Here is a 12,538-nt window from a genome sequence, read left to right as displayed (position 1 = left end):
GGAAGTACTCGCAAGACACTCGTCAATGAATGGGAGTGAGTGGTGCTAACACCTGTCCAGGGAGGCGTCAAGAAGGCTTTCTAACCAGGTGTCCAAACCACCTCAAAAGGTTCCTATGTTGGGGAGGATGGACAGACTTTGAGTCCCTCTTGATGGCAGAACTTCACACCTTATGTGTGAGCTGCAGAAACTCATTTCGGCAGCTTGTATCTGAAGTCCCATTCTTTTGTCACCACTCATAATTAATGGCCTTGGGTGAGGGTAGAATTAAAGATTTGCTAGTAAACAGAGGCCCTTGCATTTTACCCAACTATCTCTTAAACACCACAGATTAGACTGAGGATCTCCTGCTCCAGCCTTTCCTCAGTCGTGAAAAAAACTCGCCTTCAGTGGAAGCACTACCTCCTATTGTAAGTACAGGGAGGACATATCCCGTTTTTGTGACAGAGAACCATGGTCTCAGATTTAAAGGGGCTGATTCTGCCTCCCACCACTTCCCACCTGGAAGCAAACCACTTTTGTGAGAGCTTCGGAGACGCTAACCCTTTCTTTTACAGCCCCTTAATTACGAGGTATTTACCCAGTAAGTACCATGGAATTTAAGTTACTTGTCTGGTAATTGCAACAGGCATAAATGGGTAAATACAAGGACTTTAACCCTGAAGTTCTTAGTAGCAGGCAACACATTCCTGTCAACTACAGGAACATACAGTACAAGTAAAAATGTACAAAGAAGGAACAGTTGAAATACAGTGAAAAGCTTTGATTATTTCCTGGTAACTCAATCTATTGTTATATTTGTGAGCAGAAAGGGGATGGTAAAAACAATTATGTAACCAGGTACTTGTTTGGAAAGCTGAGATGGATGATATTAAGGAACTTGTATGTACATCAATCAGATTTGTGTGGTTTGCAGAGAAAATAGGGAACAATACCATGGAAACAAAGCTGCTTTCTTTTACTCTTTTTTCTGAACTGAACTGGTGATAAATGACAGTCCTGGCACAGTCCAACTCTCACCTGGAACAAACCTAACTTTTTACCAGAACAGCGGACTCAAATATCCCTTCAAATGAAATTTTAACTAATATTTGAACATGAAAATACTCCTCGTGTCACTTTAGTTAATGTTTCCAAGTTCGGAACAAGTTCTGCTTTGAAAAGACCGGATGCGTGGCCGGGAACTGTTGTTGGTGTATGTTGTCATGCATTAGAAAAGCACACTGATAAATGAAATCACACAAATGGATCCCGTTTTAAGTCTTTGCGTAAGACTTGGGTGCACTGCATCATTCAGGAAACAAGAAGGTTGGCATAGGGGAGAATGTAAGAAAACACGAAAGTAAAAGAGGCCACAACAAAATTACAGTTTTGGTGCATTGGGGTGATTTTTTTTTATATATAGAGTTTGCATTGACTGGATCTCAAATGGTTCCTTTACACTCTCTGTATGCCTCCTAACTTCTAGCTGTCTTTAACTGGATGAAAAAAGAGCTGGACAAAACTTGACATAATGTATATCAAGCACTTAGAGAGCACGACTTTTGCCCTGGACAATACTGAGACGCTGAAACAAACACTGCTGAAGAAGATAATCTCCTATTCTCTCTTTGTGAGGGCTAGAACAGTAGTTTAGCACCCTTCGAGGAATCCTTTGAGATTCAGCCAACTTAATAACACGATACATGCAATCATGGAGCTGAATAAATTCCTCAAATCTGCAGCTAACACATTGAAGGGCTCAGGCAGCAAATTGCATCACAGCCAGTTCCTGTGTTCAACTGTCCCTTGGGTACATGCACTGGGGATAGGGACCACACAGCACAGATGGGGAGCGGTGATAGCACATGGGAGGCTATGGTTACCAGTAATAATGCCTGTTCCTGCAGTAGCTGCTGCTGAAGGATCTCTAACTGCCTCTGTTCCTCTTCCAGCTGTCTACGGATATACTCCTGAGCAGCATGTCGGCACAAGGAGGGAGAAATCATTTGAGAGGAAGGAAAAAGAAACAAAAAATGCCACACAGACATATAGAGAAAGAAGATAATCTCCAGGTGTCTCCTGTGAATGAGGAGAGAGTAAAAGACCATATGAGCTGAAGAAGATAGTATCCTCAAACACTTGTTTTATTATTATTAAGAAAAGAAGCAGAGAATTATTTCCAAATAGGATGAATACATGAATGATAGCAGCGGAGAGAGGCAGAAAAACAATATGAATAAATAACATGCCAGAGCAGCAGAGGACAAGAATTACAATTATTCAAGGAGGAATCGCAAAATCAAGTCTTTAGCTTCCAATTTAGAAAGTTAATAAAACTATCAGAATAGAAATGTCAGAAGAGGAAATATGTTATTTACTGCAGAAAACTTTAGATTATTTCTTTCCTTTGTGTGCATAATAAAAAGAATGGGACATGGTACAAAAAAAAGAAAATAGAGGAGAAAATAGGAAAGAATGAATAAGGCCACTTGACCTAAGGACAGAAAACAGATCTTCCATTACAGAAAAATGAAAAAGACAATAAAGAAAAAGGCTTAAAATAAGGCTTTATAAGCCTAGAAAACACCTGTCAAGGTAATTAAAAAATAATTCAAACACTGAACTGTATTTCAAGCCATCAAGTGCCAAGTATGTTATTTATAAAGCCATTAGCCAACACGTTCTACTATTCTAATATCATGAAGAGACATACTGTATGACTCTATGACATATGAATATGACTTGCTGTGATTAATAACGTTTTCTAAACGAATCCATTTTGGCATTCTTGACATTTTAAAATTAATTTATTTCCTAACACAGGTATATTAGAAGGGGAAAGAAAAGTTTTATACTAATGAGGCCCCGGGGTCATGGTTTATTCTTTTTGTTTTGTATTTATTTTCCTGTTTTTATTTTCTGAGATGGCTTTGTTCCGTTCCCTGGCTGTTTATTTCCACCTCTTTTTGCCCCCAAGATTGTTCACACCTGTGTTTTGTTAGCCCGGTTATCTATTGTCCTGTCTCCTGTCGCAGCCTTGCCAGTCCGTTTGTTGTTCCTCCCAGTTGTTCTTCCCACACACCTGCCTGCCTGTCTGCCTGTCTGCCTGCCTTACGCCTGCCTGCCTGTATCGAACCCAGCACTCGTGACAAAGCCAGAAATATTTGCAATTCTTGGATTTTGAGAAAAACATTCCAAAACTTTGGAAAGTGGTTAGATTTTGGATAAAATATTTGAAAATGTGATTTTAGTGGTTGCACAAAAATATGTTTGCCTCTCGATTAAGAAAGAAAGAAATGATGCCAGAGGGGGTCCAATCACTTTGGAACGACTCGGCTCCAGTCCCCATTCTGAACATGTCGCAGTAATGTGAGAACACATTTGGTTTTGATGTGTGCCCCCTGATGGAACAGCAGGTGGGCGCTGACATCATGGTGAGAGCTCGTCATTTCATTGAACGGTTTTATGCGCGCAAGAAAAACTCTGTTAAAGTCTGTTAAATGGACAAACAGGCTCTCATGCAAGGGAGACATTAGGTGGAACTGTGATGTGCAAGAACGCTTAAATCAAGTCTGGGTTGGTTTAAGTTGGTTTAAGTTAACTGCTGAATTCCCAAATCCATCCCACTCTCACTTAAATTGAAGGAAATCTGAGAATGAGACTCAATACTCAGAATTTATGAAAAGCATCTTTGACTTGCATCACCTCTATTCGTCAAATGCCACTGAGCCTTCCAGACGCGATATCCTAAAAACTGAGTAAATTATATCCTGATATAAAAATAGAAAGGATCTCTGGAAGAGAGAAAAAAATGTTAGGCAGAAAAGAAAAGAAAAATTACAGAGGCTAAAGGCAAATGAGGGATTTCCTCCATAAGTATAGTACAGTAAGTCTGCAATACCATACTGCCTGTGTACCTGTGTGAGTCTGAATATAATACATCATTAAACGTGCAAACCTGTTCTCTCTCGGCATGCCTCCTCTCTTCCTCTCTGCGGAGATGCTCCATTTCCTCGTAACGCCTCCTTTGCTCCCTCTCATGCTGCTTCCTGAGCTCGCGCTCTCGTTGCTGCTGCTGTTAACAGGAGAACGGAGCTCAGAGTCAGGATCGCCACACACAATTTATTGTCCTTTCAAATTAACAAATAATGCAGCAACAAAAGGGCATGTTTTTCATAGGCTCATTTGATCTATCTACCTATCCTTTTTTTTTTACACCTCCCTAATCCTATGCAGGGTCACAGGGGTCAGCCGGAGCCTAACCCAGCTCATTACAGGTGAAAGGCAGGGATACACCCTTGACGAGTCGCTCATTTGATCTGTTTTGTGTAATATATTCTTTTCAGTTTCACATCTGCTACAGTGGGCTTTCTGAGGAACAGTGACAGTGCTTGTTAGACTTGAAATCAAACTGCAACCAACCAGGGCGCAGTACCTCTAACACGCACAGCCACACACACTTGGCTCCAAGTGGTGGGGTCATGTTAGTTGAGTCAAGTCATGGTGCTTAGCTGTGCATTGGGAGGCAAACCCTGGTCGGATCCCGCAGAGAGCCCACAGATTACGGGCTAAGGATTTCCTTCTGTAAGCCTCCTCTCTGGAACTAAGAGAGGAGCACGAGGGAAAAGGCTGTGGGTGTACAGTATATGTGAGTCTGTTCCACACACTCTTTCTCTTGTTGCAAAATGGCCCATGTGCACGACCAGTTTTGTACTCGTATAGAACATGAAGTGTTTCATTTGGGAGAGCATGAATGAGGCAACCCCCTAAGAGTTAGTTCAGGGTGACATCTCATGCAAGTGTTTTTTGTGCTCGCTCTCACTCCTCAGCATGGTTTATCCCAATTACACAGCTCTCGTTTGTCTATTTAAGGAAGAAGACGTACTTGTCTTTCACATGCCTTCTGCTAAACACACCCACCTCCTCCACAGATATCACCTGTTGGGCTCGGGAATAATGTTTTTTTTAGCTGCAATGTCCATAAAAATACCTGATAAATGAGGGATGATTCGATCAGAGCTTAAGTGTAAAAGTTTGAGTTTGTTATCATTAAGAAAGTATCTGAAATCTTCACTGGGAGAGTTTTGGCCAGTGTTTCTTAACCTTGGTCCCCGGGCCTCACTGTCCTGCATTTTTTAGGTGTTTACTCTGCTTCAGTTAAGCCTGATACAAATGACTGTGTCCTTAACAGAGTTGTACAGATTTTGGTGGCAAGCTGATGACAACCATTCATTTGAATCAGGTGTATTGCTGCAAGGAGATGTCTAAAACACGCCGGACAGTGTGCCCCGCGGACCAGGGTTGATAAAAACACTGGTTTAGCCCTTCCACTTAAGTTACAGAGAAACCCAGGAAAATGCACAAAAGTGCACAAAACTGCAGGTGTCACGGTGGTGTGGAACTAGTTTTAAATTCTAAGGGTTTTCGTAAGAAGTCGTAATGAGAAATCCTCCTGTCCTTTTGCTTTTCCGTTTGGCTGTCCCTTCCAGGGGTCACCACAGCGAATCATCCGTATCCATCTAACCCTATCTTCTGCATCATCTTCTCTCACACCAACTAACTTCATGGAAAAATCATCCTGTCCTTATTAACGCAGGTTTATTTGTACAGCCCAATTCAACAACAAGGTGATTCATGTGACATCATTAAAACATCATGCTTTAAAGAAAAAAAACAATACAATAAAATAGTTAAAAAACCTGGAAAATTACACTGTATCATCATTTATTTTTAAGAAATGTGTGAAAAACTAAGTACTTCCAATTATTTAAAGCCTTAGAACAGTACAACTTGAAGCTGTTATTTTCCACGTGATGTTGTCAGTCTCTGTTGAGAAAGGATTTTCTTCTTTCTTCTTTACAACATTGTTTCAGTTCATTGAGGTTTACAAGCATCTGTTGATGGATTACTATCAATCTACACCAGCAAACCCAAATCATCAGCCATCCACCACCGTGCCTGACAGTTCGTACAAGTTTGCGCTGATATGCAACGTCTTGCTTTCACTTGGGAACTAGTTGTTCAGTCTCTCTCTAACTACAATGTCATTAACTTTTATAATCAACATGCCAACTGAAGGTTATAAAGTTTGCTGTTGGACAGCCACTCCCAAAACTGGCACCTGTCTTGAACTGTTTTCAATTCTCAGTGGTTTTTCTGACTTTAGGGAGGTGGACTCCAAATTGTTTGGAAATTGACTCATAATATCTTATCCCATCCTAGATTGATGGTTAGGAACAGCTGTTTCTCTAAGATCATTGCTGATGTCGTTTCCCCTTTGTGTTGTCAGCAAATTCAGATTCAGATTCAGATTCAGAAAAACTTTATTTATCCCCGAGGGGCAATTTCAAGGCAACTGAGCAGCAAAACGTTGAAGGTATCAAATAGAATAATAAAAAATAGAAATAAAATAAAATAAACAGATAAGTGGGGCATGTCTCATATGTACAAGAAATGTGCAAAGAAAAAAATGTACAAAAAAATATATAAATATAAGAATGTCAGAAAAAATGTACAATAGAGTGACTGTGGTTTAAATAAAATATACAGTGTAAAGTGACAGAATTGCCAAAACGTTTAGCTTTTATGAAGGGTGCTAATACTTGCTATTGATCAGTTAAACAAGTTTTATTTATTTAGCACCACCTGGCTGCAATTTAACCTCAAAATCCCTGTGGAACCAGTGGAACCGGTGGGTGTATTTTTTGATACACTCCTATTTCACTTTCTTTTCTTTTGTTTTGTAAACTGAATAATGACATTAAAAAATCTTTTAATCTGAGACTGCATCTAGTTTTCAGAACTGCTTAGTAGTTGTACATGTTTTTTGTTTAATTGAGTCTTGATGCAAAATTGTCGTACAGCTGATAATGATAACACTTTTTTGCACGACTGTAGCCGACATGCATGAATGTTAGACACACCGTCCCTCAATTCAAGCCGATGCTTCGTACCTCTTCCAGCCGCCTCCTCTGCTCCTTCTGCTCCTCGATGCGCTTCTGTCTCTCAGCCAAAAGTAAGCGCTTGTGCTCCTCATTCTGCTGCTGCTCCAGCTGTTGCCGCCGCTGTGCCTCTGAACGCTCCTTATTGGCCAGCTGGAGCCGCAGGAAGTCTCTCCTCAGGGTTGATTCCCCAGGGATGTTGATGATGGAGCTGGGGAAGGGGTAATATTTGGAGTGGGTAAAGACATGTCAAATATGCGCAGGGTGTAATGTTGGATAGACAGTGTCTATGTTTGTGCATTTGTGAAAACACTGACCTTGGTTCACCCATATCTCTTCCTTCATCCTCCTCTTCACTGCCACTGTACTCATATTCTGTCTCATCTTGTTGAGGGATAGAAGAGGAAGAAGAAATAAAGCACAATAACAAAAAAAAAAACACAAAAAGGTAAGGTAATAACCAGCAGAGGTAAAAGCCATTTCATTTTATGTTCCAAATGTTTCACTTGAACTGCTTCCTGTTCATTCATTATCACACCGCTCACGACTTTGGTATTCCCAGATTCTCATTCCTTCAGGTCGCTTTCTTTTAGCCGCTTTGAATAAGGGTGGAAATTGTAATTTTACAGTGTGTAGCGAGGTGGAGAAAATTAGCTCAAGAGCTTTTTTCCTTCCAACAAATGCCTAGAGCATAATGGTCGCTGAAGTGGCTAAGCTATTCCCGAGAAACATCCACCTCTGAATTCAACAATGTGTCAGCTGGAAAAAGTCAGCCTCTGCAGCGATGGAACAATTCTACACATAACTGACGTTCGTTGAGGAGAATATCGTTTCCTGAGGCGGATAATATGGTTTGTAATGGCTGCGTATGCTGAATCACAGTCTTTCACTCATCACTGCACTCTTTTGTCACGGCGCCTTTTCACAGAGGTCTCATACAGTATTTCTCACCTTGCAGATAACCAGGAATGTGACTGCCTGTGTGAGATTTATATTTGCATGTATGTCTGAGACTGCGTTACACCTCAACCTCACAGTAGGTGAGTGTGTTTTTCCCCGATCTGTGTTTCACCTGCACATAAAGGTAGATCAGTATTGCCATTGATAGTCGTCCGGTAAATGTATATTTTTGCTGTAATAGATGTCCCTTTACAATATAAAGTAAGTTATACTATATAGGGACAATTTAAATGTTTCATAAACCAAAAAATGTAGGTTTTTTTAATGGTTTTCCTATATAAGACATGATTTAATCCAAATTTGGAAGTAGTAATGTTTAATTTGAACCTGGTCTCCATGATCAAACTACAAAAAACAAAGCAAATTGCAGTTTTGGGCTATTTACAAGTAGAGTAAAGCTTCCAACAATTAAAAACTGTGCTTTTGTAGTTTCTAATATTTAAACAATAACTAAATCCAGGTTTGATTTATCTAAGTGTTCCAGTTTTCGATCTAAAGCTGGTTTAAAGTGTCAAAAAAGCAGGGAAAGCCATTTCCTGTATTGTCACAAACAGACTTAAGGTGTCACAAATTTGTATCTCTTTACCGACACAACTGTATTTTTATATAGTATTTACTATCTAAGAGATAATTTAATCCAGGTTTGAGATGTGTGGTTTCTAATTGGGACCTGGTCTGAGGTGGCCTCAGTGCTCTGTGATGCAACAGCTGCTGCAGAATCAGAACGTAACATCAACGAAGCGGAAGTCTGGGTCTGCCAAACCCATCCAGTCAGACGACCCAGTCATGGGTCAAGTCAAATAATAAATCTACTACTGATTTGGTGAGCATGATGAAAAAATGCCCAACATATTATTGAAAACAACAATTTCTGACTGGAAAGGCTGGGCCTACTCGTCCTTGCTCTGGCTGACCTGGTTCTCCTGGAGGTTTGATTTTATTTTTTTCCTCTTCCAGTTAATCAAAGACTTTTGCTCTCCACCGTTGCCTCGTGCTTGCTGAGGACTGTGGATTGCACTAAAGTGAAGATTTGATACGATCTGCGTTTATGCTCAGATGTTTTTTTATGAAGTGGCATTGTATGAATTTTGGATTTGAATTCATTTGAGTAATTTAGGGTGCTTTCACACCTGTACCGTTTCAAGCAGTTGTTCCGATACAGGGAATGTTTCCCCCTAAAGATCGGAACGTTTGGTATATGTGAACACAGCAATCGCGCTCTGAAACGGTACAAAACAAGCGTTCCGAGATCGCCTAGGAGAGGTGATCTCGGAACGATTCCAATCGAGACCTGAAACGGTTCATTTTTTTATTTGTAGTGATACAACTCCATTCATTGTGTATATGCGACCGCAGCGCAATGAGAGGAGTCGGTGCAGCCTCCACCACCGTCTCTCCTATTGGACATGCCGAGATGTTGTCCCAGCACGGCACAAATTAAACATTGTATGAAATTAAACAGCAGCGCAAACCCGGCTGCAGCAGGCGGCCTCTCGTCCGCTGCCGGGCTCCGCCATGGAGGGCTCCGCTCTGCGCCGAGCGCATAAGCCTGATTTATGGTTCCGCGTTAAAACGACGCAGTGCTTACGCCGTACCCTACGCCGTACCCTACGCCGTAGGCTCTGCGTTGGTGTAACGCAGAACCATAAATCACCCTAAAGCCGCGGCTGCGGTCTGTGCTGCGCTGAAAGGGGCGTGTTGTTTATCCCGGGGTGCGGAAGAGGAAACTCCTTCCGGGTTCATTTGACCAATCAGAGAGCAGCTGGTTAGCGCATGGAATTTGTTATCAGCTTTGAAACGGTACAGACGTTTGCCTTGTGAACACAAATTCCACAAACGAGAAACGGAACAACTGTATCGATTCAGCCCCTGAAACGGAACAAAACAAACGGGCCACAGGTGTGAAAGCACCCTTAGAAGAAATTGGACCATAACTGAACTGAACTGGACCATATTTAATTTGACAGCGCTGAACTAGTTTGCTTTCTTTCTACTTTTCTGTTGTAAATTAGTGTTATATATGCATCCATCCATCCATCCATCCATCCATCCATCCATCCATCCATCCATCCATCCATCCCCGCTTACAGGGTCTCGGGCGGTCTTATATAAATGAAGTTAGTGGAAATCAAATACAATTAGCTGAAAAACATGCTCGGACCATAGTTAGTTTTTCTTTATTTGTGGTGCACTCTGGATCACTATCTGGCTGGAATAGTTCTCTTGTGCCAAGTGTCAGCAGACTGGGAGTAATCTTGTCAGTCAATACTGTGTTGTATCTAGTCATTTAAGCTATCATTTATAACTTTCTCTTGGGCGGATATGCTTCTCTATTCTCTGTCTTCACTCTTGGGACTCTTGCATAGGCAGTCCTGGCTGGGTTTTCTGTTTTTTATATAATCATCTCACGTATAATCATCTCACCTGAAGGATCTTAACTTACAGTAATCTAATGGAAATTAACAATGTACGTCCATTGCAGGAACATTTCAAGCTCTTAAGCTTCTATTAATCAAATAACAACACAACAGCATGTTACAAGGGGACGGCGAGGTTACCGCTACAACAAAAATGAGAAAATAAGAATCGTTAGCAGAGCAGGTACGACTCAAGCTGCTGCCAACCCAAACAAGATCTGGCTCAAGATAAGTGTCCCTTTCCGAGCTCAGTAACTCTAACTTTCTTGTGCTGGTGAATGGATTAACTCAAAAGTTTTTTGTTATTTATATTTTAAGTGTTTAATTTCTTATTTGATTGTTTGATTCATTGTTTCCTGTTTTTCTCTTAAAAAGTCTTCTCGCATTGTGATGACTGCAAGACTTCAGACACTTGTTTTGTTTTTGTCAGACATCCCCTCCGCCTCTGAGCCTCCCATTTATACTCATTTTAAGTTCAAAACTACATTTTACTGTGAAGCAATATGTTTTTCCAAATGCTGTACAAAGATAGACTTAACAAAAGCTAAGTAAATCTCAACCATTCAAATGTGCTGCTGAGAAAGAAATTCCTTGGAAACATTTCTGTGTTTGAACTACAAGTTTAATCATGTAACGCAATTTAATGTCTCTGTTTGAACTGTGTCCACCTCAAAGCCAGGTGTGATGCACTTGCGAAAGTTCTACGACTCTCGTTATTAGATAATGCTCCTCTGGTTCAACAGAACTTTAAGGTGGGAACAGGTCATAATTTTGTGTACTTTTCCGCAACAAGAATTTGTTGTGACTTTTGAGGAAAAATGCAATTTTATTGGACAGCGTTGTACTCGGTCCTCTCATGTTCCACAAACTGTATTTGGCTTTGAACGAATTACCACAGGGGCTGCATTTACTGCCTACACGATTCTCTAAATGTCAGCCAGCCCCTGCGTGCCATATGTCAAGCGTAACTACCAAATGAAACCGTCGCTCCACCTGCCACATATGTAAAAGCCTTTCTTTAAATGCTGCGACACGAGTTGGCGCTCACCCCTCTCCCCTCGCTTCTTCTTGGTGCGGTCGATGTGGTCTTTCAGCTGGATGCGGATCTGCCTCTCGTTGGGCAGTTCTCTGATGAACGGGTGTTTGAGGAGCTGCTCCGTGCTGGGTCTCTGGCTGTGGCTCTTCACCAGGCAGCTCTCGATGAACGACTGGAACTTCTTTGACCTGAAACCAAACACAGACACACACACCAGCACAGCAGCTGAAAAACCTCAGACAAGAGCAGAAAACTTGACTTTACTGGCTTTTCCTCCCTCTGGATTGTCAAGAGATGTGAAAGTAAATGAGGACCTAGACACTCACCACTTCTTTGACTTGAGTCTGGGGGCAGGGTTGCGTGGGATGAGGAAAAGGGCTCTCATTGGATGCATGTCACACAGTGCTAAAGAATCAAATATTGGAGTTAGCGTAAATGTGTCTAGCTAATTGTATTAAATAGATACCTGATGCACATGAACTACCTACTGATAATTCTCATTTCATTTTACACATATTAACACACACTTATCTCATCCAACAGGAACTGATTGCCAGTTCAAAAGCCCAGAAATAACACTTTCCTGTCACTTTCTTTGGGACCAGTAAGTCTTGGACAAAGGAGAATTATGTAATCTTTTGCAGGCACAGACATCATAATCAGATCAGAGTCAAATTATCCAACCTCCTATATCTTTATTTCCACCTAATTTCACATCTTTTGGCAAACGTTGGTCCCGCTAACTGAGTAGCACACAAGTGGCTACGCTCAGGTGGCTAAACTGCCACCAATGACGGCTACAGTTGAGCTTCAAACTGTAAGTCAATCTCCACTGATCCCTGTGCTAAAAGGTCAAACTTTATAGCTGAAAGAAAAAACATTTTTACAGACTAGTACAGAAAGCCCAAGGATTTCACAACCTTTTGTGTGTGTTTTTTTTTTTTTTCCAGATGCATCGCAATGGTGGTAATGGGTATCACTTAAGCTACTGTCATCATTTTAGCAACGAAGCGCTTCCATTGAACTAGCTGAACAATGAACAAACACTTAGCAGAGCATAAAAATTCTTAATTTAAACGTGATATGGTTTCTTGTGCGGTTAATTGTACTGAAAGACTGCAGCGACCCACTTTGAGTGACGACGTTCGCCTGCAGCTAAAATGCTGTTACTGAGGCTGACCAAAGGTCTCCAGCTTTGGCTA

At 41.2% G+C, this 12,538-nt stretch overlaps 1 protein-coding gene across 19 annotated transcripts in view; it reads right to left on the bottom strand.

Annotated features, from left to right (window-relative positions):
• Positions 1-12,538, bottom strand: part of LOC133461954 (TRAF2 and NCK-interacting protein kinase-like) — an 82,766-nt gene that overhangs the window by 26,288 nt on the left and 43,940 nt on the right. For 12 of the 19 annotated variants that reach the window (XR_009784238.1, XR_009784239.1, XM_061742991.1 and 9 more), the window contains exons 9-14: positions 11,663-11,741; positions 11,349-11,524; positions 7,241-7,307; positions 6,936-7,134; positions 3,941-4,057; positions 1,866-1,952 (exon numbers count right to left, since the gene is read on the bottom strand). Coding sequence is in view for 17 of the 19 variants with exons in the window: in XM_061742991.1 (XP_061598975.1) it covers positions 1,866-1,952; positions 3,941-4,057; positions 6,936-7,134; positions 7,241-7,307; positions 11,349-11,524; positions 11,663-11,741 (725 nt within the window). In the remaining 2 variants the exon portion in view is untranslated. The remainder of the gene's footprint in view (positions 1-1,865; positions 1,953-3,940; positions 4,058-6,935; positions 7,135-7,240; positions 7,308-11,348; positions 11,525-11,662; positions 11,742-12,538) is intronic. The other 7 variants (XM_061742995.1, XM_061742997.1, XM_061743003.1 and 4 more) reach the window with 1 other exon arrangement.

This window comes from Cololabis saira, chromosome 16 (assembly GCF_033807715.1).
Source record: "Cololabis saira isolate AMF1-May2022 chromosome 16, fColSai1.1, whole genome shotgun sequence".
NCBI lineage: Eukaryota > Metazoa > Chordata > Actinopteri > Beloniformes > Belonidae > Cololabis > Cololabis saira.
Note: the sequence above shows the minus strand (reverse complement) of the source record. Positions and strands in the feature narration are given on the sequence as shown.